The sequence below is a fragment of the Mesoplodon mirus genome (assembly GCF_964341445.2).
Source record: "Mesoplodon mirus genome assembly, chromosome: 19".
NCBI classification, from domain to species: Eukaryota; Metazoa; Chordata; class Mammalia; order Artiodactyla; family Ziphiidae; genus Mesoplodon; species Mesoplodon mirus.
In genome coordinates this window covers 52,833,089-52,853,975 of record NC_138995.1, presented here as the reverse complement: position 1 = coordinate 52,853,975, position 20,887 = coordinate 52,833,089, and the positions used below count along the sequence as shown (strand labels likewise).

At 41.3% G+C, this 20,887-nt stretch overlaps 2 protein-coding genes and 1 long non-coding RNA gene across 5 annotated transcripts in view; 2 read left to right on the top strand and 1 right to left on the bottom strand.

The window, feature by feature from the left end:
- Nucleotides 1–4,696, top strand: part of LOC309794791 (uncharacterized protein) — a gene marked incomplete at its 5' end in the record, with an annotated part of 47,226 nt that extends 42,530 nt beyond the window's left edge. The window contains one exon of the mRNA XM_082606677.1: nt 4,564–4,696. The remainder of the gene's footprint in view (nt 1–4,563) is intronic.
- LOC309794422 (uncharacterized protein) lies at nt 1,259–15,727 on the bottom strand. Of its 3 annotated transcripts, XM_082605897.1 has the most exons (7): nt 15,589–15,727; nt 15,142–15,236; nt 14,773–15,004; nt 10,020–10,106; nt 8,535–8,661; nt 7,376–7,471; nt 1,259–6,496 (listed from the first exon to the last, which is right to left on the bottom strand). In XM_082605897.1, exons 4-7 carry the CDS (start codon nt 10,026–10,028, stop codon nt 4,380–4,382), a joined length of 2,349 nt encoding a protein of 782 aa, XP_082462023.1. In that variant the 5' UTR covers nt 10,029–10,106; nt 14,773–15,004; nt 15,142–15,236; nt 15,589–15,727; the 3' UTR covers nt 1,259–4,379. The 3 variants fall into 3 exon arrangements, with proteins under 3 accessions (XP_082462023.1, XP_082462022.1, XP_082462021.1); XM_082605896.1 differs by lacking the exon at nt 15,142–15,236; XM_082605895.1 differs by lacking the exons at nt 10,020–10,106; nt 14,773–15,004; nt 15,142–15,236; nt 15,589–15,727 and having other exon boundaries at nt 8,535–8,942.
- LOC309794424 lies at nt 15,721–20,872 on the top strand. The gene is made up of 3 exons (XR_014292045.1): nt 15,721–16,062; nt 18,784–18,978; nt 20,134–20,872. It is a non-coding gene; the product is annotated as an uncharacterized lncRNA (long non-coding RNA).
- The last annotated feature ends 15 nt before the right edge of the window (nt 20,873–20,887 follow it).

Here is a 20,887-nt window from a genome sequence, read left to right as displayed (position 1 = left end):
GCATTTTGTTAAACTTATTGCTATGTATTTTATGTTCTCTAAAAATGGAACTTTTCTCTTTTACAATTCATTGTCACTAGTTTGGTGTAATATAAAAATTCAATTTTGGGGCATATATTGTCGTTGAAACTATAAATCTTTTCCACAAAGAAAACTCCAGGCTCAGATGGTTTCAATGGCGATTTGACCCAGAATTTAAGAAAGAAATAATATGAATCTTACAATATTGCTTTCAGAATATAAAGAACACTTTCCATCTCACTCTATGACATCAACTTAACTGATAATAAAACCTGAGAAAGAGATCATAAGAAAAAAATTACAGATCAATATCAATAATAATCATACCCACAGAAATTTCCAAAAAACAATTAGCAAATGGAATTCAGCAATATATATATAAAGGATAATACATCATGACCAAATGGGGCATAAGCTAGGAACGCAAGGCTGGTATGACATTCTAAAATTAATCAAAGTGATTCACCACATTAAAGATGGAGGGAAACTAAAAGATCATGTCAATAGTTGCTTTTTATGTATTTGACAAAATTCAACACTGTTCATGATAAAGCTCTCAGTAAGTTAGTAATGAAAAAATCTTTCACAATCGGATATCTATGGAGATGAACAGCTAACATAACACTTTATGATAAAATATTGAATGCTTTTTCCCTAAGGTCAGAAACGAGGTCCATTCTGAGTGCTTCTTCAACACTGTCCTTGCCTGTGCAATAAGGCAACTGAAGGACATAAAAGGAAATGAAAATGAAAAAGGAATTATCTTTATATTGATATGTGTCTTGATTGTGTTTATAGAAAGCTCTATTTAAAAAAAACCCTTCTAGAACTAAATGAATTTATAGCAAGGATATCAAATACATAGTCCATATATAAAAATTCAACAGGGACTTCCCTGGCAGTCCAGTGATTAAGATGCTGCATTCCACTGCAGGGAGTGCAGGTTCGATCCCTGGTCAGGGAACTAAGATCCTGCATGCCAATTGGCATGGCCAAAAAATAGAAAACAAAATTCAGCATATTTTAGAGACAAGTTGTTTCTAATTTTTAAATAAGTTAATTTGAATTCTAAAATCTTATCAAAGAAAAAGGAAACTATAATACTGCCTCACATATGATTATAGATGGAAAAATTCTAAGTAAGATATTACCAAATGTACTTCAGCAGTAGGACAAAAATCACAGTATATGACCAGAATTGTTTAAAATTCAATTTTAAATAAAAACAAATCAGTGCATCAATAAATTTATATCAAGGAACTAATAAAAACAAATCAATACATCAATAAATTTAAGGTGAGAAAACATAAGATTATACCAATAAATAACAAAATGGCCTTGGACAAAATTCAGCAATCACTACCAAACAAAGTAGGTATCGTCTGGTCCCCTACAAATATTGCAGGAAATTATTTAGAGGCAACAAAGAGAATTTATCTCCAAATAGAGTGAACATTATGGTAAATGATTAAGTGTTGGGAAATTTCAATTAAGTTAAGAGAAATTGATGACTGCTATCACCATAAAATTCAATTTTGTTCTGAAGAGTCTATCTCAAAAAGAAAAGTAAATAAAGTAATAGACATAAATATTAGAAAATAAATAAAACTTATTATTATACAGATTATACAATTTATAACCTAGAAATCTGTCTCATAAAAATAGAATGAGTATTCAGTAGATACATAACTAATGCTATATTTAAGGTAGGAGAAAATAATTGCAAATGAATTATCCAGAATGCCACTCCAGTCAATTAGAAAACAAACAAACAACAGAACAATAATAATGGAGAAAGTCAAGAGTTGGAAATTCAAAGTAAAGGAATAATGATTGGCCAAGAAACACGTTTGAAAAAATGTGCAACTGAAATTGAAATTTATGAAAATATTTATTAAAACTTATACCTAACATAAGGCTGTAGAAATACTCAATTTGATAGGAGTCTAAGAGAACAATTTGGCAATATCTAATAGAATTGGAAGTGTATGTGACCTATGATCAATGTAGCAATATCTAACATAACTGAAAGAATATATAATGTATGAGCAGTTCTACTTCCACATGTATACAGTTAAAGAAATTCCAGCTCACAGAAACCAATAGTCACAGACAAGGATATTCACTGAAGTATATGTGAAATAGTGAAAAATTGTTAAACAGTAAAAAAGAAGGTTTAAATATGTCATGGTATGTTCATATAAAAAACTAAACCAAATGGGTTTTTAATTTTGTAGAAAGTATCAGCCCTACATTCAGAGGGCAAGCAACTGACTGCAGAGGAAGAGATGTGAGCAGCAGAGAAATACATCATGCATTTCCTTTCTCAACATAGCTAAGCATCTGCCACGGTTATCTGGAGTGTCCATCTTTAGGGTCACTGTTTTTCAGTTATGGCAGCCTTGTCAGTGTGGGTTCACATCCCAAAGAAATTAGGTATTGTGAATGGGACTTCCTTAGTAAAGTTTTAAGATACAGTAAGATAAACTAAGTTAAGCAAATTTTCTTTATTGTAGGCCTCTTAAGTCCTTTGCTAGCGTGATAATTAGCATTTTTTTCTTAGAAGGGATTTAGTATTTAGAAGTTCATAAGTATCTGTGACCACAGAACATTTTTCAAGTACCATTAAATACTACTGTTCCCAGAAACATTCTTTTAGATACGTTGGGATAAGGCACTGCTTATCTATCTGTAATATTACAGATATGGTACTGCTGTTACTTTCCTTCGGTGTGAAGTTATATAGTGATTAAGTAGGAGGCAGCCTTTATTCTTAGGAGTTATATGATATATATATAGAGAGAGGTGAAATGTTATAATGTCTATATTTATACTTAAATACCACAGCAAAAAATATGTCAAAAATTATATAGAAGCAAACCAAAATATGACAACGTTTAACAATCACTGAATCTAGAGGGCATACCGGTGTTCCCTGTACTATTCTTTTATTTTTTTCCAAATGGACAGTGGCCTTTTCATTGTTAGTTTCTAATTTATCATGAATTTGGGGCAGAAAGAGAATACTGTAACATGTCTGCTTTATGGATTATAAAAGAAAAAGCATTACAGCTCTCCCTGATTCTTCAAAAGCTTTCTCTCGTAATCTCCATATCCATCAACTCTAGAGATTTCTTTCTCACATTTGTTTTCAGAAATGACTTCTGAATTTTAGAAGTGAAAGTTTATTTTACTAAACTTTATCCATAATTAATTAAGTAAACAAAATGAAAGGTAGTGGACAGTTTTTACAAATTCTTTATATTCACAGGGTCTTCCTCTCACATGAACTTACTAATATCACTAATAATAAAATATTTATTGAACAATGCTCTTCTAAAGGTTTTGTTTTTTTGTTTTTTCTTTTTTTTCTTTTTTTTTTTTTTTTTGCGGTACGCGGGCCTCTCACTGTTGTGGCCTCTCCCGTTGCGGAGCACAGGCTCCGGACGCGCAGGCTCAGCGGCCATGGCTCACGGGCCCAGCCGCTCTGCGGCATGTGGGATCCTCCCGGACCGGGGCACGAACCCGTGTCCCCTGCATCGGCAGGCAGACTCTCAACCACTGCGCCACCAGGGAAACCCCAAAGGTTTTGTTTTTTAATCAACATTTCATCCTTACAAAAGTACTATTAGGTAGGTACTATAATCACCACTTTAAAACTGAGGCACAAAGGACATTAAATAAAGTAAAATAGAATAAAATAAAATAAAGCACAGAGGGGAGTAGTGTCTTGCCAATACCACACAGGCAGGGGTGGAATTATGAGAACTATAGTAAAGATTTGCTATGGCTGAAGTCTTTTCCCACATCTGTTACATTAACAGAATTATTTTCTGTTACAATGCTATATAAAGTGTGGTCCATGTACTGATGCTGGTCCACAGGTTGTTTGCTTCTGGTCTGCAATGAGTTGAGGTACAGACACCGAGAGCAAACATTTAGAGACATTTACAGAAAAATGACAGAGCTAATTTATGTCTGTTAAGTCCAATAATAAAAAAATGGGGGCTTTCATTTTGTATGTTTGTTTTTCTTTCAGTTTCATGTATCTGGTAATCCAATTTCATTGTGTCTTGTAAAAGTATTGGTCAACAACAGTTTTGAGGGGGGAAGGGGGTACCCTTTATCTTGGTTTGAGATGTACTGCAGCAGTATCATTCTCTAAAGTTAACAAAGGCTGGGTGATGCTGTAATTTTTCAACTCTTTAAATCAATATATATAGTATAAAACTACTGCTAAGTTTTGAGCACGAAGCAAAAGGGATTCCCATATGTTCCCTAACAAGTAAAAACTTTCTTAAATCAATTATGAATTCTGTTGTTATAAAAGGCGTTTTCTAAAGGCCACTGTATCCTCTTTACATTATGAATGGGGGTTCCTCACTAATATGATTCCTCTGATGTAAAGTGAGTTGATCACTACGAATAAAGGCTTTCCCACATTCTTTACATTTATAGGGTTTCTCACCAGTATGAATTCTGTGATGTCGTGTAAGTTCTGACTTAACACTAAAGGCCTTCCCACATTCTTTACATTTATAGGGTTTCTCACCAGTATGAATTGTGTGATGTCGAGTAAGTTCTGCTTGAAGACGAAAGGCATCCCCACATTCTTTACACCCATAAGGTTTCTCACCAGTATGAAGTCTAAAATGTTGAGTAAGATGATATCGGCGACTAAAGGTCTTTCCACATTCCTTACATTCATATGGAATCTCACCAGTGTGAATTCTTTGATGTAAGGTAAGTTGATAACTACAAATAAAAGCATCCCCACATTCATTACATATGTAGGGTTTCTCACCAGTGTGGATTCTGTGATGTTGAGTAAGATGATAGTGCCGACTAAAGGTCTTTCCACATTCTTTACATTCGTAGGGTTTCTCACCAGTATGAATTCTGTGATGTTGAGTAAGATGATTGCTACGAATAAAGGCTTTCCCACATTCCTTACATTTATAGGGTTTTTCACCAGTATGAATTCTGTGATGCTGAGTAAGTTCTGTCTGAAAGCGAAAGGCCTTTCCACATTCTTTACATACATAGGGTTTTTCACCAGTATGAATTTTATAATGTTGAGTAAGATTGTAGCGACGACTAAAAATCTTCCCACATTGCTTGCACTCATAGGTGTTCTCATTGGTGTGAATTCGCTGGTGTGAAATAAGTTGATTGCTACGAATAAAGGCCTTCCCACATTCCTTACATTCATAGGGCTTTTCACAAGTATGAATTCTGTGATGTCTGGTAAGTTCTGCTTGAAGACGAAAGGCCTTCCCACATTCTTTACATCCATAGGGTTTCTCACCAGTATGAATTCTGTAATGTTGAGTAAGATGATAACGACTACTGAAGGTTTTCCCACATTCCTTACATTCATAGGGAATCTCACCAGTATGAACCCTCAGATGTAAAGTAAGTTGATAGCCGCAAATAAAGGCCTTCCCACATTCCTTACATTCATAGGGTTTCTCTCCAGTATGAATTCTACAATGCCTAGTAAGTTCTGTTTGGAGACGAAAGGCTTTTCCACATTCTTTACATTCATAGGGTTTCTCACCAGTATGAATTCTATGATGTCGAGTAAGTTCTGCATGAAAGCTAAAGGACTTACCACATTCTTTACATACATAGGGTTTGTCACCAGTATGAATTTTCTGATGTTGAACTAGGTATGAGCCATGACTGAAGGCCTTCCCACAGTCATTACATTTATAGGGTTTTACACCAGTATGAATTTTCTGATGTTGACTAATATGTCGTTGTACCCTAAAGGTCTTTCCACAAATCTTACATTCATAAGGCCTCTCACCAGTATGAATTCTTTGATGTTCAGTGAGCTGATAGTGAAGTCTAAAGGCCTTCCCACATTCTTTACATTCATAAGGTCTCTCCCCAGCATGAATTGTCTGATGTACTCTAAGGTCTCGAACACGACTAAAGGCCTTCCCACATTCATTACACTCATAGGGTTTCACACCAGAATGTATTCTCTGATGTTCAGTAAGATGATAATGAAGCCTAAAGGTCTTTCCACAATTGTTACATTCATAGGGTCTCTCCCCACCGTGAATTGTCTGATGTACTCTAAGGTCCCCTACACGACAAAAGGCTTTCCCACATTCCTTACATTTATAGGGTCTCTCACCAGTATGAATTCTCAGATGTTGAATAAGGTATGACTGTTGTCTAAAAGCCTTCTTACATTCCTTACATTCATATGATTTCTCTCTAGCATGAATTTTCTGATGCAGAAGAAGAGGTATATGTTTTTGGATTATCATTTGACTAGCACATCTCATTTGATGTCCTTCTTGTCTCTCAAACTCATGTTTACACTGCAAATCATTTCTGAAAATGGTATCCTCATGGATGTAAGTTTTACTTTTGTCCACTCTCTGCAACTGAAACAGATATATTTCACAAATATCCTTTTCAGGAAATAACTTCTTGGTGACATACTTAGACTCCAAATCTGAAAAAAAAAAAAAAAAAAAAAAAGAAAAACAAAACCAAGAAGGAAACAAATGCTGTGATGTGATTTTTCTATGTTGGGGTAGAATAAGGGATTGCATCTCATAGTTGAAATAAAAGACAAACTAAAAACAAACACATTAGATGAAAAGGTTTAGAGCAGGGGTCTGCAAACTTTTTCTGTAAAGAGCCAGAGAGTAAAAATTTTAGGCTTTGTAGGGCATGTGGTCTTTGTCGCAATTATTCAGCTCTGCTCTTATAGCTCAAAGGCAGCCATAGACAGTATGTAATTGAATAAGTGTAGGTGTACTATAATATCACTTTATTACGGATACTGAAATTTGAATTTCAAAAATTTTTATGTTTCACAAAATATCCTTTTTCTGATTTTTTTCAACCACTAAAAATGTAAAAACCAGTTTTAGCCTGTGAGCCATACAAAAGCAGATGGTGAACTGTTTGGCCCCTGGGCCTAAGTTTGCTGGATCCTGATTTAGAGAACTCTAAATTGTAATGCAATTTGAAAGAAGGCAAAAGACTTAATGATATGACTCTAAAAGAGGGTAAAATAAGTGATTAGAGGAACAAGTTAAGTCAGTGGTCCTCCTACTTAGGATGGATGTAGGGGAGTTCCTTACATATACTGCTCTTCAGGCACCGACCCAGACAAGCGGAATCAAAATCTATAGAAACAAGTCCTATATATGGGAGCTCATGTTGAGAGGATTTGAATGTTTTCCCAGATTTCATGCCTTTTCCCCACAGGCCTTGGGCCTTTGAAAGGAGCTTTCCAAACAACATCTTAGGGCCATGCCTCTCCCTGATCCAAAGGGCTATAACTTGTGACGGCATCCCCCTCGCCTGATTTGCCATCACTGACCTGTGTACCAGCTTCTTGTTCCTTCTCTCATTACCATCCAGGGCTCTTTCTCTTGCTCCAATAAAGTAATCACGTCTGGCTTAGGAGAGGAACATCCTGCTCACAGGAAAGAAATGCCACATGATTTAGAACAAACAAACAAAAAACCGTAAGTTCAAAATGACTTAATTTAGACTTGGTTACATTTATATTAAATTGTAGGTCAAAATAGTATTTGATAAAATGAAAAAAGGCCATTGAAGAATACTGTCATTTACATGGACTCATGGTCATAGGACTAAAGAGGGCAGATAGGGGAGGGAAAAGGTCTGCTCTGCTTTTAAAGGCAGTATAGAGAGGGGTTGAGGACACAGACTCTGGAGCCCTGTGGTCTGGGTTCAGATCCTCTGTCACCCACCAGCTGTTATTCCTTCCGTGTATTATGCTTTTATCAATGTAAATGGGCCTAATATTACCTACTTCATAGGGCTCTTGTGAGAATTAAATGAATTAATATATGTAGGGGCTTGCAAGAATGCCTAACATGTAGTATTATTTTTGTTGTTCTTCTTCTTATTTTTTTACGTAAAAGAAAAATACTGTTTCCTAAAACACTTCCAAGTTCTTCCTCAGAATTCTTTCAATAGAAAACGCAAAATTCACAGACTAGAATTTTCAAGCACAAAGTAGGTTGAAGAGAATACATCTTTTCTCTGATGAGATATGTTTGCTTGAATTTTAAATGGATATTGTTAACCCAGTTCACCACTATATGAAATGTAGAGGTTGATCTGATCACAAAAACACAAAACCCTGAGACTAGCTAATCTCTTTTCAAGTGAGTCAGACAAGAACACAGAGCAGCTACAGGAATTCTGAGCATACCCATTATATGACACCTGGCTTCTCTGAAGATGTCTTGGGACTCAAATCTAGGACTAATTTATAAAAACAGGCAATTATAGGAAGGGATAGAGGGGAGAGAGAAGGTCACTGCAGGATGGAGAAGATGATGCTTAACCAAGTGCCTATTTCCAACCCAATAATGCTCAAACCATTTCTTTCAAAATAGGGGGCAGACATTCAGCTGGTGTCTTAAAACAGAGCTCTGAAATTCAACAATGGAGAAAACTGATATTCCAGAAAACAGATTGTCAGTTATTTGCACAGATATCCTTACCCAATGAGACCAAGTTGCTGTAGTTCTCCAACATCACATCCCTGTACAAGGCCCTCTGAACAGGGTCCAGGCACTCCCATTCCTCCTGGGAGAGGTCTATGGCCACGTCCCTGAATGACAAGGACATCTGAAATGACAGACCCATGTATCATAAACAACGTTTTAAATGTATTTTCAAGATGGAAAACTGCTTTGCAAGAAAGAGGCAATGATAAAGCAAGCAGTAAACTGAGGTTCAAGCCCGTGGTATGTAGAGAAGAATAAGAAAATCAGTGATTTCTAAAGTGGAATGCCTATATGTTTTTAAAGAATACAGTTGGTACAAACAGAATGTCCTGTATACCATGGGATGAATGAATGAATAAAATAATCAAAGGTTCCCAATGAAATGAAATCATATAAATAAGCACACTGCCTATCACGTGCCTGCCGTTTAAGTTCTGAATAAATGTGAGTTCCATTCTCTTTTCCCTTCAAGGAATTTTTTTTTAAGGAATTTTTAAAAAAATGAAGTAATGAATTGTTTTTCCCCAAAAGTACTCTAAAATCTCTATCTTAGAAAATAGGATGCGATTGACATTTGATTTCCTTAAAACTCAAGTTCATCATTATGCAAGAAAATGTCATAAGCGTTTTTCCTTGTTATAACAAATGACAAACTCTTTAGTTAATTTATTTACCGGCTGGCTAATCATCCATCTTGTGGATATATCAGACGAATCCTTCTGTCATATTTAGGCATTTATTTTGGACAAGATGTCTAAGGTCTTCCCCAGTCCCATTAGCCTTTCTTCATTCCCCATAAGGGATCTGGAGGGTCTTCCTACCTGCTACCACCATCCCTCAGGAACACCTGTCTTGATCCTGAGCTGGAGGATGCTGACGTAGGATGATCCACAATGGCACTGATGTCACTAGAGACCAGCACGTCCTCCTCAACCACAAAATTGATTTTTGTCCTGTTATTCATCCCTCTGGGGACCCCCTAGATAGATCCCTGATATCCCCACGTGCAGGCCTCAGTCACACTCCAATCTAGCCCTATAAGTTTCTCAGGGTATGGGATCTCATCACATGAAGAACACTCAACACTAAATTCCATCTTATCAACCTGTAAAACTCAGGTCTGTGGAGTCTAATGGACCATCATCTCTGTGTCATAGAATCATGACTCTAACAAGGGAAGTTCAAATATCTCCCTCAAGCAACTTCATCCATCACTGCTCCATTAATGCTCCTGAGAGAGACTGGGCACGTGGAAAGGTGATGAATAGGTGAACACAGGTGAGAGAGAAGAGGGGCAAAGAGAGAAGAGGGGCAAAGGAGGAGGCCACTAGGCTGTATGACACCATCCTTCACTGTGATCAGAGGAACTGGGTGCAGCTTGAGCAATCAGGTTGTCTTAGGAAGGAAGTCTCAGGATAATAAAAATGATCACAGGAATTCAAAACCACAACATCTCAAGGAGGATAAACATGAACTTACATGGGCCATGGTTGTAGAACCGCAAGAACTTGATCTCCTCTTTGGGCTTCCTCCACTCGAAAAGCACAGAGTCCAGAGAAGCCAGGACTGGGGGAGGAACAGGAAGCTTTGAGACCAGGCGTGTCTCAAAGAAATCCCAAAATGACTTAAGTTAACATGATCCTGTTTTGCCTTCTTTCTACTTCCACCCCACAGTGCCCCACATACAAATCAGGAGAGATAAGAGGGAGCTTGGATGAAGCCAAACCCTTCCTATACCAGAGGGAACCAGCTGCACAAGTGTAGATACAGAGCAGAGGCCGAACTCTAGCAGAAAGGTCTCTAGTCCACCCCAATTTCTGATGATGTTATCTGTAGCTGTTCCATTAGTCTCACTTTGAAACTAACATCATTAGGAAAAAAACTGTAAGTTATGAAGTTGTGAGATCCAACATGATAGCCACATATGCTATTTAAATCAAATCAAAATTTTAAATTAAGTAAAATTAAATAAAATTAAAAGTTCAGTGTCTTCAGTTGCACCAGCCACATTTCATGTGCTCGATAGCTTCATGTGGCTAGTAGCTACCATTTGGAGAATGTAAATACAGAACATATCCATCACCACAGAAAGTTCTACTGGACAGAGCTGGTATGAATCATACAGCCTAAATTCCATTTTTTACCGTAGAGTTCCTCTGAACTCAGAATAATTTGGTCAAAACCTGACAGAGGTTGCTAGAGATACAACATCTCCTTCCTATGAATTCCCAAGGCATGTGACCTGAATTTCTCTAGTGGCTTTATTACCTCCTATCTCATGCTTATTCTATCTACTCTGATTTTATATTATTTGCTGTATAACAAGAAACTTAAGGGATAGTAACTATGTTTCAGTGCTTGTATTCCTCTAACTACTATCATGAGATTCAGCATACTGTGAGCCCTTATGTCTGTTATTTGACCAAAATTCCATTTCTGGCAGTTTTTGTTAGCACACTAAGATACATGCACAAGATGTTTATCATATAACAACTTAGAGTAACCAACTGTTAGAAAAATAAATAGCTACAGGAGGCAACAGGTTACATAACTTATGTTCAGTTATAATGGCACACTAGGCCTTATTAATGTTGGAGAAAGACATTCATGATGAATTACTGATTGATACAGGCAAATTAAAGAATTATAGGGAAATCCCTGGTGGTCCAGTGGTTGGGACTCTGCACTTTCACTGCCAAGGGCCCAGGTTCAATCCCTGGTCAGGGAACTAAGATTCCGCAAGCAGCACAATGCGGCCAAAAAACAAAACAAAACAAAAAAGGTATGTAAAATGAAGGGAGGGATTATAATGTCATTCATAAATACAGACTCTGTTGTCAGACTTCCAGAATGTGAGTCCTAGTCTGACAACTACCAACTTTTCAGTTAGGTTGATAAACCAGGGATAAGAATAGCACCTACTTCCTACAGTTGTCATGAAGGTTGGGATATTACATAGACACCACTTAATGACATATAATTACTAAATAAAAGTTAGATAGTATTGTTATCAGATAAAATTATTTTCTACTTTCTTTTCTTTTTTTTTTTTTTTTTTGCGGTATGCGGGCCTCTCACTGTTGTGGCCTCTCCCGTTGCGGAGCACAGGCTCCGGATGCGCAGGCCCAGCAGCCATGGCTCACGGGCCCAGCCGCTCCGCGGCATATGGGATCCTCCCAGACCGGGGCACGAACCCGTATCCCCTGCATCGGCAGGCGGACTCTCAACCACTGCGCCACCAGGGAGGCCCTCTACTTTCTTTTTTTATAGTAAAATTTGAGTCTCATGCCCACTCCTTTTTATAATGACATTTTAAATATTTTAGAGGCAAGGCTTGGAAGTGCTAACCAAATCTCTCCTCGTCCCTGCAGCTACCAAAGAAGAGACACCATTCTTCAACATAAAGCTAAAGTAAAGAACCTAATAAGGTATTAGATGGAGAACGTTAATAAGAGGTTCAATCTTACTCTCCTGTCCTATGGAAAGATTTACATGAATATTTATAGTTATTACCATCTTATTCTTTTTTTTTTTTTTTTGTGGTACGCGGGCCTCTCACTGTTGTGGCCTCTCCCATTGCGGAGCACAGGCTCCGGACGCGCAGGCTCAGCGGCCATGGCTCACAGGCCCAGCTGCTCCGCAGCATGTGGGATCTTCCCGGACCGGGGCACGAACCCCTGTCCCCTGCATTGGCAGGCGGACTCTCAGCCACTGCGCCACCAGGGAAGCCCTACCATCTTATTCTGTTTTCTACTATTATAAATCTGTCTTCTAAAATGTTATTTGCATTAAAAGATACTTGGACTGGAGAGGGTATTGCTATGTCCTGTTTTTAAAGCAACTTTAAAAATCTAAAAAAAGTGTAAGCTGAAGGTTATCTTATTTGATAAATTGTGCCATAATGATTACTCTGAATTGATTTATATAACACTAAAAGGCATAAATCTGGAGGTGTAAATACTTGGAAGGTTTGTTAAACTAGAGGGGTTCATTGGCATTTTCCTCTTCTTTCTATATTCATGGAGGTATAAGAAACCTATGGTAGAATTACTTTTTCTAAATAGGAGTTGGGGAGTCTGTGTCCTTTGAATGTTCAATTAGAATAATTTCTATTCTGTGCACACACACACACACACATATACAGCTGGAGAGAAAAAAATTTTGCTAAAGTAAACCTCCCCAAAAAGAATTTGAAAAAGAATAGATACATGTATATATATAACTGAATCACTTTGCTGTACACCTGAAACTAACACATTGTTAATCAACTATACTCCAGTGTAAAATAAAAAGTTTTAAAAAAGAACTTACGGGGCTTCCCTGGTGGCGCAGTTGTTGAGAGTCCGCCTGCCGATGCAGGGGACATGGGTTCGTGTCCCGGCCCAGGAAGATCCCACATGCCCTGGAGCGGCTGGGCCCGTGAGCCATGGCCGCTGAGCCTGCGCGTCCGGAGCCTGTGCTCCACAACGGGAGAGGCCCCAACAGTGAGAGGCCCGCGTACCGCAAAAAAAAAAAAAAAAAAAAAAAAGAATACTTTTGGGCTTCCCTGGTGGCGCAGTGGTTGAGAGTCCGCCTGCCGATGCAGGAGACACGGGTTCGTGTCCCGGCCCAGGAAGATCCCACATGCCCTGGAGTGGCTGGGCCCGTGAGCCATGGCCGCTGAGCCTGCGCGTCCGGAGCCTGTGCTCCGCAACGGGAGAGGCCACAACAGTGAGAGGTCCGCGTACCGCAAAAAAAAAAAAAAAAAAAAAAAAGAACTTACGAGTTTGGGTTCAAAACTTCAATTCTACTAGCTGGGATCTAAATATTTTGGAACTCACTACAATTGGCTAAGGGAGAACTAAGAATGTCATTACCTAAGAAAAGACTTCTAGTAGAATTCTAATAAATCTGGCTCAACAAATCACTCCTCGTGGAATTTTTGTTGTTTATTACTACAAGTTTTGTTGTCACTTTGATCTGAATGAGATGTTCCAAAATAAAATTCAAACAGCATAGTATTAAAAAAAAAAACCTCCCCAAAGTATTAATAGTGGTGCTGGGGCTATTTAACTTTCTTTTTTATAAGTCCCTCATGTAATATAATTGAATAACTGATTCTTTTTGCAAAAATGAGCATTAATTCCATAATCTTAAGTATACAATAAATCTATATCCAATTTTAAAATATTTGAAAATTCTTGGAAGCAAATCTGTTTGACATGTGTGGGAATAGTAAGGGAATCAGTGTGACCATTATAATAAAGCCTACCAATTCCTGAACATTCTTCTTCAATACAATAAGAACTTTTTACTGACAAAATTCTCCTCTGAATGGACATGTCAGGTGAGGGGCATCTGCAGACTAAATGAGAAAATTTGGGCAAAGCAGACAGAACAGTGTTTGGTTCTTTTTCTCTTTCTCCACTGAATAATCAACTGAAATACTGCTTTGGATATAACCCTTGTAAAATGTCTCTGAATTCCAATAATAGTAAATGACATTCATATAAAATTTGAGTATTATCGTTCATCACAATGAATATTACTTTACTCATATGTACATTTTTTTTCTTTTGACAAACTCTTTATAAACATACATCTCAACCCATTGATTCCTTGGAAGAAACCCTTGACCATGATGGTACAGATTTCCACGCTTAGACTTCCAATCACATTCCTGCTCCTAAACACCTTAAAAAACAGACGCCCGGGGGCTTCCCTGGTGGCGCAGTGGTTGAGAGTCCGCCTGCCGATGCAGCGAACACGGGTTCGTGCCCCGGTCCGGGAAGATCCCACATGCCACGGAGTGGCTGGGCCCGTGAGCCATGGCCACTGGGCCTGCGCGTCCGGAGCCTGTGCTCCACAGCGGGAGAGGCCACAACAGTGAGAGGCCCGCGTACCGCAAAATAAAACACAAAAAAAACAGACGCCCGTGTCATTTACTTACTGACACCAGTCGGACTACCTCTGATCTTGCCTTACTTTTAAACTTAGGTTCTGCAGAAGATCAATGATGTGATTCCACTTAAATATTAATCTCAATAAAACAAAGCTTTAACTTTAGACTCCAGGATATATATTTCTTACCATTATAAAAAGTGAGTGAGAGAGGGCCACCTGCACGGCCCCTCATTCATTGGGAAGGAAGGCCTAGAATAGGCCACTGGACATTTCATGAAAAGAAAAGCAAATGCTTCCATGTACTAAAAACAAAGATGCATTTATGAACAAAGAGGAAGTAGAAACTCACCTGATCTGTACTTTTAGATGTGCAACAACAATTTTCCCCTCCTGCTCAGGATACTTCTTGGGGGAGAAAGGCAGGACTGGGGAAGAAGGAAATCATGAGACCTTTTTCAGGCCTTTCTTAGAGCACAGAGAGACGGAGAAGTCCCCTCCAGGGCCACATCAGCTCCGACCTCACACATATGACCAGATGAGACAGGGAGGCTGGAACCTGTCTTTGAAATCACAGCCGATTCCTAGAATCAGAGATATGGGAAAGCTGTGGTTCTGAAAAATGTAGCAGCACCCACAGCACTTCTAAGTAGGAACCCCTCCCACCATTTCGAGCCAGGAGTCTGCCTTGGAGACACTTTTAGCTCTAAAAGTCCCATACCAAGCCCAGGACTGTGTCTTCTTGCTTTCTGGGAATCTTCATTCTAGGGTTCAGTATTTGACTTCCTCTTGGGAAAGTCTGTACAGACACCCGGGCTGTGAGGGAAGGAAGGGGAAAGCAGCAGGGGCATGGGTCAGTCACACACACCGCTGAGCCAAGCACCAGTATCAGAATGACAACCGCGCCCACCGACAGGAGGCCCAACTTGGTTCTGGAAAGCGCGCGGGAGCGCGCGCGCACACGCACCACACACACACACACACAGCCTGTTACAATTAGTCACACAATCCCCCCTCTCTTCTCATTCCAATACAGGCCTGAGGCTGCGGGCACGATGCGCCCTGGGCTCCTCACTCTGGGCTACAGCTCCATCCCTTTCCCTACCCCAGACGAGTCCTGATCCGCCTCACCTAGCACCAACTTCTCCCCAGGTTTCGACTAACTCACCCGCGGTGGCTGAAACACCCAGTACGCACGGCTAGAGGCCCTCCGGGTGGAAGTTTACACCAACCCCTGGGGCTTCTGGGAAATGTAGTCCACAGCCGGAAGCCGCTGGGCTGGGCTCTGAGTGCGCAGGCGCAGGCACGCTTGGGACCGAGCGACTCTAGTCTCGGAGCCGGGGATCCGCGCCCTCGCGAGGTAAGCTGAGAGAACTCACAGCGGGGACCTGTCCAGGCAGTGCGAGGCTCGACGGACTTCTAGAGTCTTGACCGCCGAGTGCGTCCGTGGGTGCCGTCCTGAGGCCGAGCACGTGCGAGGCGGATTCTGTCAGATTCTTCCCTTGGGGTAGTCCCCTCTCGTGCTTCACAGGCGTGTGGCCCTTTGTACCCGGCCTCATGAGCGTGTGTCTGTGTGTGTGCACCTGTCTGCACGCGCGCGACGCCGTGAGGGTTGCGGGGCCGACCCCGCCTCTGGCTGAGGGTGAGTTGTGTTTCTGCGTGTGTGTAATTCTTTGGGTGGGAGGCGGTGTGTGCCTGCAGCGGCACCTGACCGGAGGGAGGCCACAGAAAGTAGCCTGGAGTGTGATTCGTGACTGAGCAGTGAGGCGAGAGGCGCGGTGGGAGACTGGCTGTGCCGGACTGTGACTGGGGTGATGTGTGTGCGATGGGGTGGGTGTGCGGGTCGCTGTGTGACCGGGGCGGTTGGCGAGTGCAGCGAGGCTGTGTGAATCTGAGTATCTGCGTGTAGAACGTCACGGGTGCCAGTGGCCTCGCGACTGGGTGTGTGTGATCGTGTGCAGCCACAGGCCTATTATAAAAAGGATATGGTGCATCTTCTTGCAGCATCAGCTGTGTATTTCAAGATTTGGACCGAAGATTTGTAATTTATCTGTCAAACAATTTTGTATAGAATCAAATGAATTTTTTCCTAGAGAAAAATGTAAATCATAGTAATTTTTTTTTTTTTTTTTTTTTTTGCGGTACGCGGGCCTCTCACTGTTGTGGCCTCTCCCATTGCGGAGCACAGGCTCCGGACGCGCAGGCTCAGCGGCCATGGCTCACGGGCCCAGCCGCTCCGCGGCATGTGGGATCCTCCTGGACCGGGGCACGAACCCGTGTCCCCTGCATCGGCAGGCGGACTCCCAACCACCGCGCCACCAGGGAAGCCTAGTAATTTTTTTTTTAATATGAAGGAATTCTTTTCACTCTTCTGTGCTATGAGGGGTCTCGTGGCAGATACGTTTGAGAATCTTGGGCTGAGGGGATAGCTTTATGCTTGAAAAGGCAGCGTGCCATAGTGTAGCGAGCCCACAATTAGTCAGACGCTAACACATTTTGCTCTTCCTCTTCCCTTCCCTTTCTGAGCAATTCAGTCCTAAAGCCATAAGATGGGCTCAGAGCAGGGTCTTTGAGCCTGAGCAGGATGAGGAGGGTGTTCATGCAGCTGGTGGCTTGGTGTAGGGTGACAGGGCTTACTAGGGAGCATTCCAAGTGGTGGAATGGCCCAGCATGGGAGTGTCAACCTGAGCAGGATAAGGAGGGCATCCACACAGGAGGAATGCCCTGTACGGGATTTCAGAGCCTGAACAGGGTGAAAAGGGCATGTGGGTGTGGGTACTACCCAGCATTGGGTGTTGGAGCCCAAATTGGGGTGTTGGAGACATTCATGTCGGTTGGATATAGGAGGTAGTGAGTCTCAGAACCCAAGTAGGGTGAGGAGAGCATCTGTATGGGGAAGGGCGCAACAGGGTGATAGGAGTTTGTTACATGCAGTGGCAAGCGGGGGTGGAGGTGGGGTTCTGATCAAGTAAGTAAATATATTATTGGGTTGGCCAAAAATTTCATTCGGGTTTCTCTGGAAGCTATTACGAACGAACTTTTTGGCCAACCCAATAAGTGCATCGGGAGCAGCCAAGCTTCTCCCTGTCAGCGGGGAACCTCAGATATGGAAAAGGAGAGAACTAGAATGAGCCTGTGATGGCAGGTTGAAACTAGATGCAATGGTATGAACTCACAATTATATATATGGATCGATATAAAAATAAAAATAAGCAGGTGCTGGGCCACTGGGGTCACCAGGCTCACTTTTGGGGAGAACCCTGCTTTCCCTTGCAGGACTCTGGGTTCAGCGTCTGCCTGGCCTGATGTGTCCCTGCTTTAGCAGGAGGAGTCACCATGCTGAGCGTTCCACTGGAGCCTCCTATCCTATGACATAAGACAGTAAATATACCTTAAGATCCTGAAGAAGAAGCAAAATGTCCAAGTAATATTTTGGGATAATTTGTGAGGACAAGTAAAAAAAAAAATTATGCAGTCATTAGGATGTTGAGCCCTGTCTTCTTCTGGCTCCTTCTTCTTTTATTTATTTATTTTTTTAATTTTTATTTATTTATTTTTTTTGCGGTACACGGCCTCTCACTGTTGTGGCCTCTCCCGTTGCGGAGCACAGGCTCCGGACGCGCAGGCTCAGCGGCCATGGCTCACGGGCCCAGCCGCTCCGCGGCATGTGGGATCTTCCCAGACCGGGGCACGAACCCGTGTCCCCTGCATCGGCAGGCGGACTCTCAACCACTGCGCCACCAGGGAAGCCCCTGGCTCCTTCTTATGCTCCCTCATCCTCCTCCTCTCCCTTTGAGACTGACATGGAAGACCACGTTTGAGTCATCTAGGTTGGCTTTGGTGTGACCTGTGCCATCATGACATGGCTTCTGGTCTGTGCAGACAGTGGTGACGTTTGTCACGTTGCTGCATTGGTACAGAGTCATTTTTGATCAAGAGTCCTTTTTAACTACTTAGCAGTACATGCACTGTAGTCTCATCTGAGATATGCGTACTGATGCTGGTTGTACTCAAAGGAAATGTTACTAAAGAATACATGAAACCTGGGGAAATGATTGCCATTTGTGCAAACTGGCTGTATCAATCCAGGGTGCACTCTCCATTGCAGTAATTACAGATGTGTTCACAAAATGGATCATCACTGCCTATGGGCAGCTGTGTAGGAATTTCTTTTTCAGTGGAAAGCTACAGCCTGGTCCTTGGATGATGTTTATGCAAGTGTTTTATTTATAATAAGTTGTTACATTATATATTTATATTTTGGGCTCCTTTATGTGTATTATTTTTAGTTAAGACAATTAAAAACAAATAAACAAAAAGGTTTACATATATTTAAGGGTTTTTTTCCCTCTTGTCTTTGCAGAGAAGAACAGAGAAAAGCGATATGTGTTTCGCTTGGCAGGAAAACACTTGCTTTCAAGACTCCACTTCCAAAACGCACGAGTGTCTGGGCTCTTCAGCAAGCCGGCGTTAGTTTCTCCCTCTTAACGCGGTAGCACGTAATTGAGAACAAAAAAAAGCAGCCCCTGACATCCAGGAACTGGCCTGACACTTCCAGGTAGGCCTCAGTGGTATTGAAAGCTGGCCTGGTGCTCACAGCTGGGCCTGTTATCCTGTTGTACATGAACAGTCTCACAGAACATCAATATCAAAGTCACTCTGAGACCATAATAATGGTAGGCCATTTCATAATTTTGCCTAAGCACAGACAACAAGATTGCTGGGCAACCCACAACATATACCAAATATCCCTTCTCCCAGCTAATGTGAGTGGCTACCACCTCTTACCAGTTATAGCTTTAGCCTCACACTAGTCTGCTGTCATTTCTTAGGTACATGGCTTTGTTCTTTTCCCAATCTCTTTGCCCTTTATCACTGATGTTTAGGATGTGTTTTGTCACTTCAGCAATTTCCTTCCTTTATCGTCCCTCCGAGAGGACTTGTAAAATCCTTTTTCTCGCGTGGTTTTGTCACTGTCGTTTTTTAAGTACCTATTTTAAAAGGTTAAATATATATAAAGTATATTAGAAACAAAAAGCATTCCCATGTCACCCTCACCGTGTATTTCCCTGTCTACTTCCAAGAGGCAAGGACTTCCCATCCTCATTTGTTTCTTTTGAAATTTACTTCCATAAATCTGAGTTACATGCGTTTGTAAACTCATCAGTTTTAGATATTAGCTGCTGCTGAATGTGAATGGTGAGGACTTTAGGTGTCTTAACAACCCACTTTCCTGTTTCTCTCATGCTGCTTGGTTTCCTCAGAAGGAATCCTTCAATTGCCTGCCCAGGGATCTCACTTAATCTCAATCTCGTCTTCTGCACGGCCCCGCTCTCATCCTTGCTCCAGACACACCAGCCCAGAGACTGCTGGTTCAGCCTTTCCAGAGTAAATCTGAGGTCTTCAGCCAGGCTGGGGAAGGGTCACAGGGCCTGGAGTAACAACAGCTCATTTGTTTCCTGCATAATCAGTGTATCAGTTCTGGTTTTAATACAGCCTTTCAGGTAGTCCTCCTGTTTCCAGGCCTCACCTTCAGAACCTGGCTTCTGAAAGGGGAAAATGACTGTTTCTGGGCTTCCCTTGAGTTCAGGTTCAAGTTTCCTCAGGTCTGCTACATCAATAAGCAGGTATCTGCCTCTTTCCAAAATTGTGTTGCTGCCATCTCCTCTCTCTGCCTGTGTCCATGTGAATTTATACCTTCCTTTTGTTTTAGTGAGGTCACAGGAGAGAGGAAGAATTAACTTCTCTGTTCAACATGCCATGCTTATCTAGCAGAATCACCCCCGTTTCTTCAAGGACCTGTGATTCCTCAATTATTTTTCCTTTTATCTTCTTCCCAAATATATAGTGACATTCATACTTTTGTTCAAGGAACATGAACTGAATGTCTACCATGTGTGGGTGCTGGGACTTGAATTGTGATCAAGCTACAATCCCTGACTACTCTACAAGAGGTTCCAGTCTGGAGGAGGCAAGCACTTGGAGATGTAAGGAGTGCAAAGCACATAGCATGTGCACGACGCCAGGGCAGTGTAGGGGAAGGGTTACTTCCCTTCTTGGTGCATCGGAGAAGACTCCCCAGAGGGAGAGGTGTTTAAACAGATTTCAAGAGAAAGTGGGAATTGGTCCTACCAAACGAATCTGTGCCCCAACAAGATGGCATGAAGAGCCAGAGACATTCACAGAACCCAGGCATCCAACCCACCCCCCACCCCCTCATCCCTGCTCTGGGGGACTCTAATGGGTGGTCTCTCTGTCCTTGATACTCCCTCTGAGTGTGAAGAAGGCAGGAACTGCCCAAGACTCGAATGGTAAATGTGGGTGGGGAGATGGATAGAGACTTTATTTTCTGGTCAGGGGCTGCAGTCTGCTCATTTTCCATCCTTTTCCCCAAATTTCTGGTCATTTAGTTTGAATTCTTTACTTCTCTCTCAAGCTGTAACCCAGACCATGTACCTCAACCGCTC

Coding starts and splice junctions, on each gene's coding strand:
- LOC309794422 (XM_082605895.1), bottom strand. CDS start 8,679: ATGGGTCTGTCATTTCAGATGTCCTTGTCATTCAGGGACGTGGCCATA. Junction 7,472..8,534: donor CAGCAACTTGGTCTCATTGG/GTAAGGATATCT, acceptor TCCTGTGAGCAG/GATGTTCCTCTCCTAAGCCA. Junction 6,497..7,375: donor AACAAGAAGCTGGTACACAG/GTCAGTGATGGC, acceptor TTTTTTTTTCAG/ATTTGGAGTCTAAGTATGTC.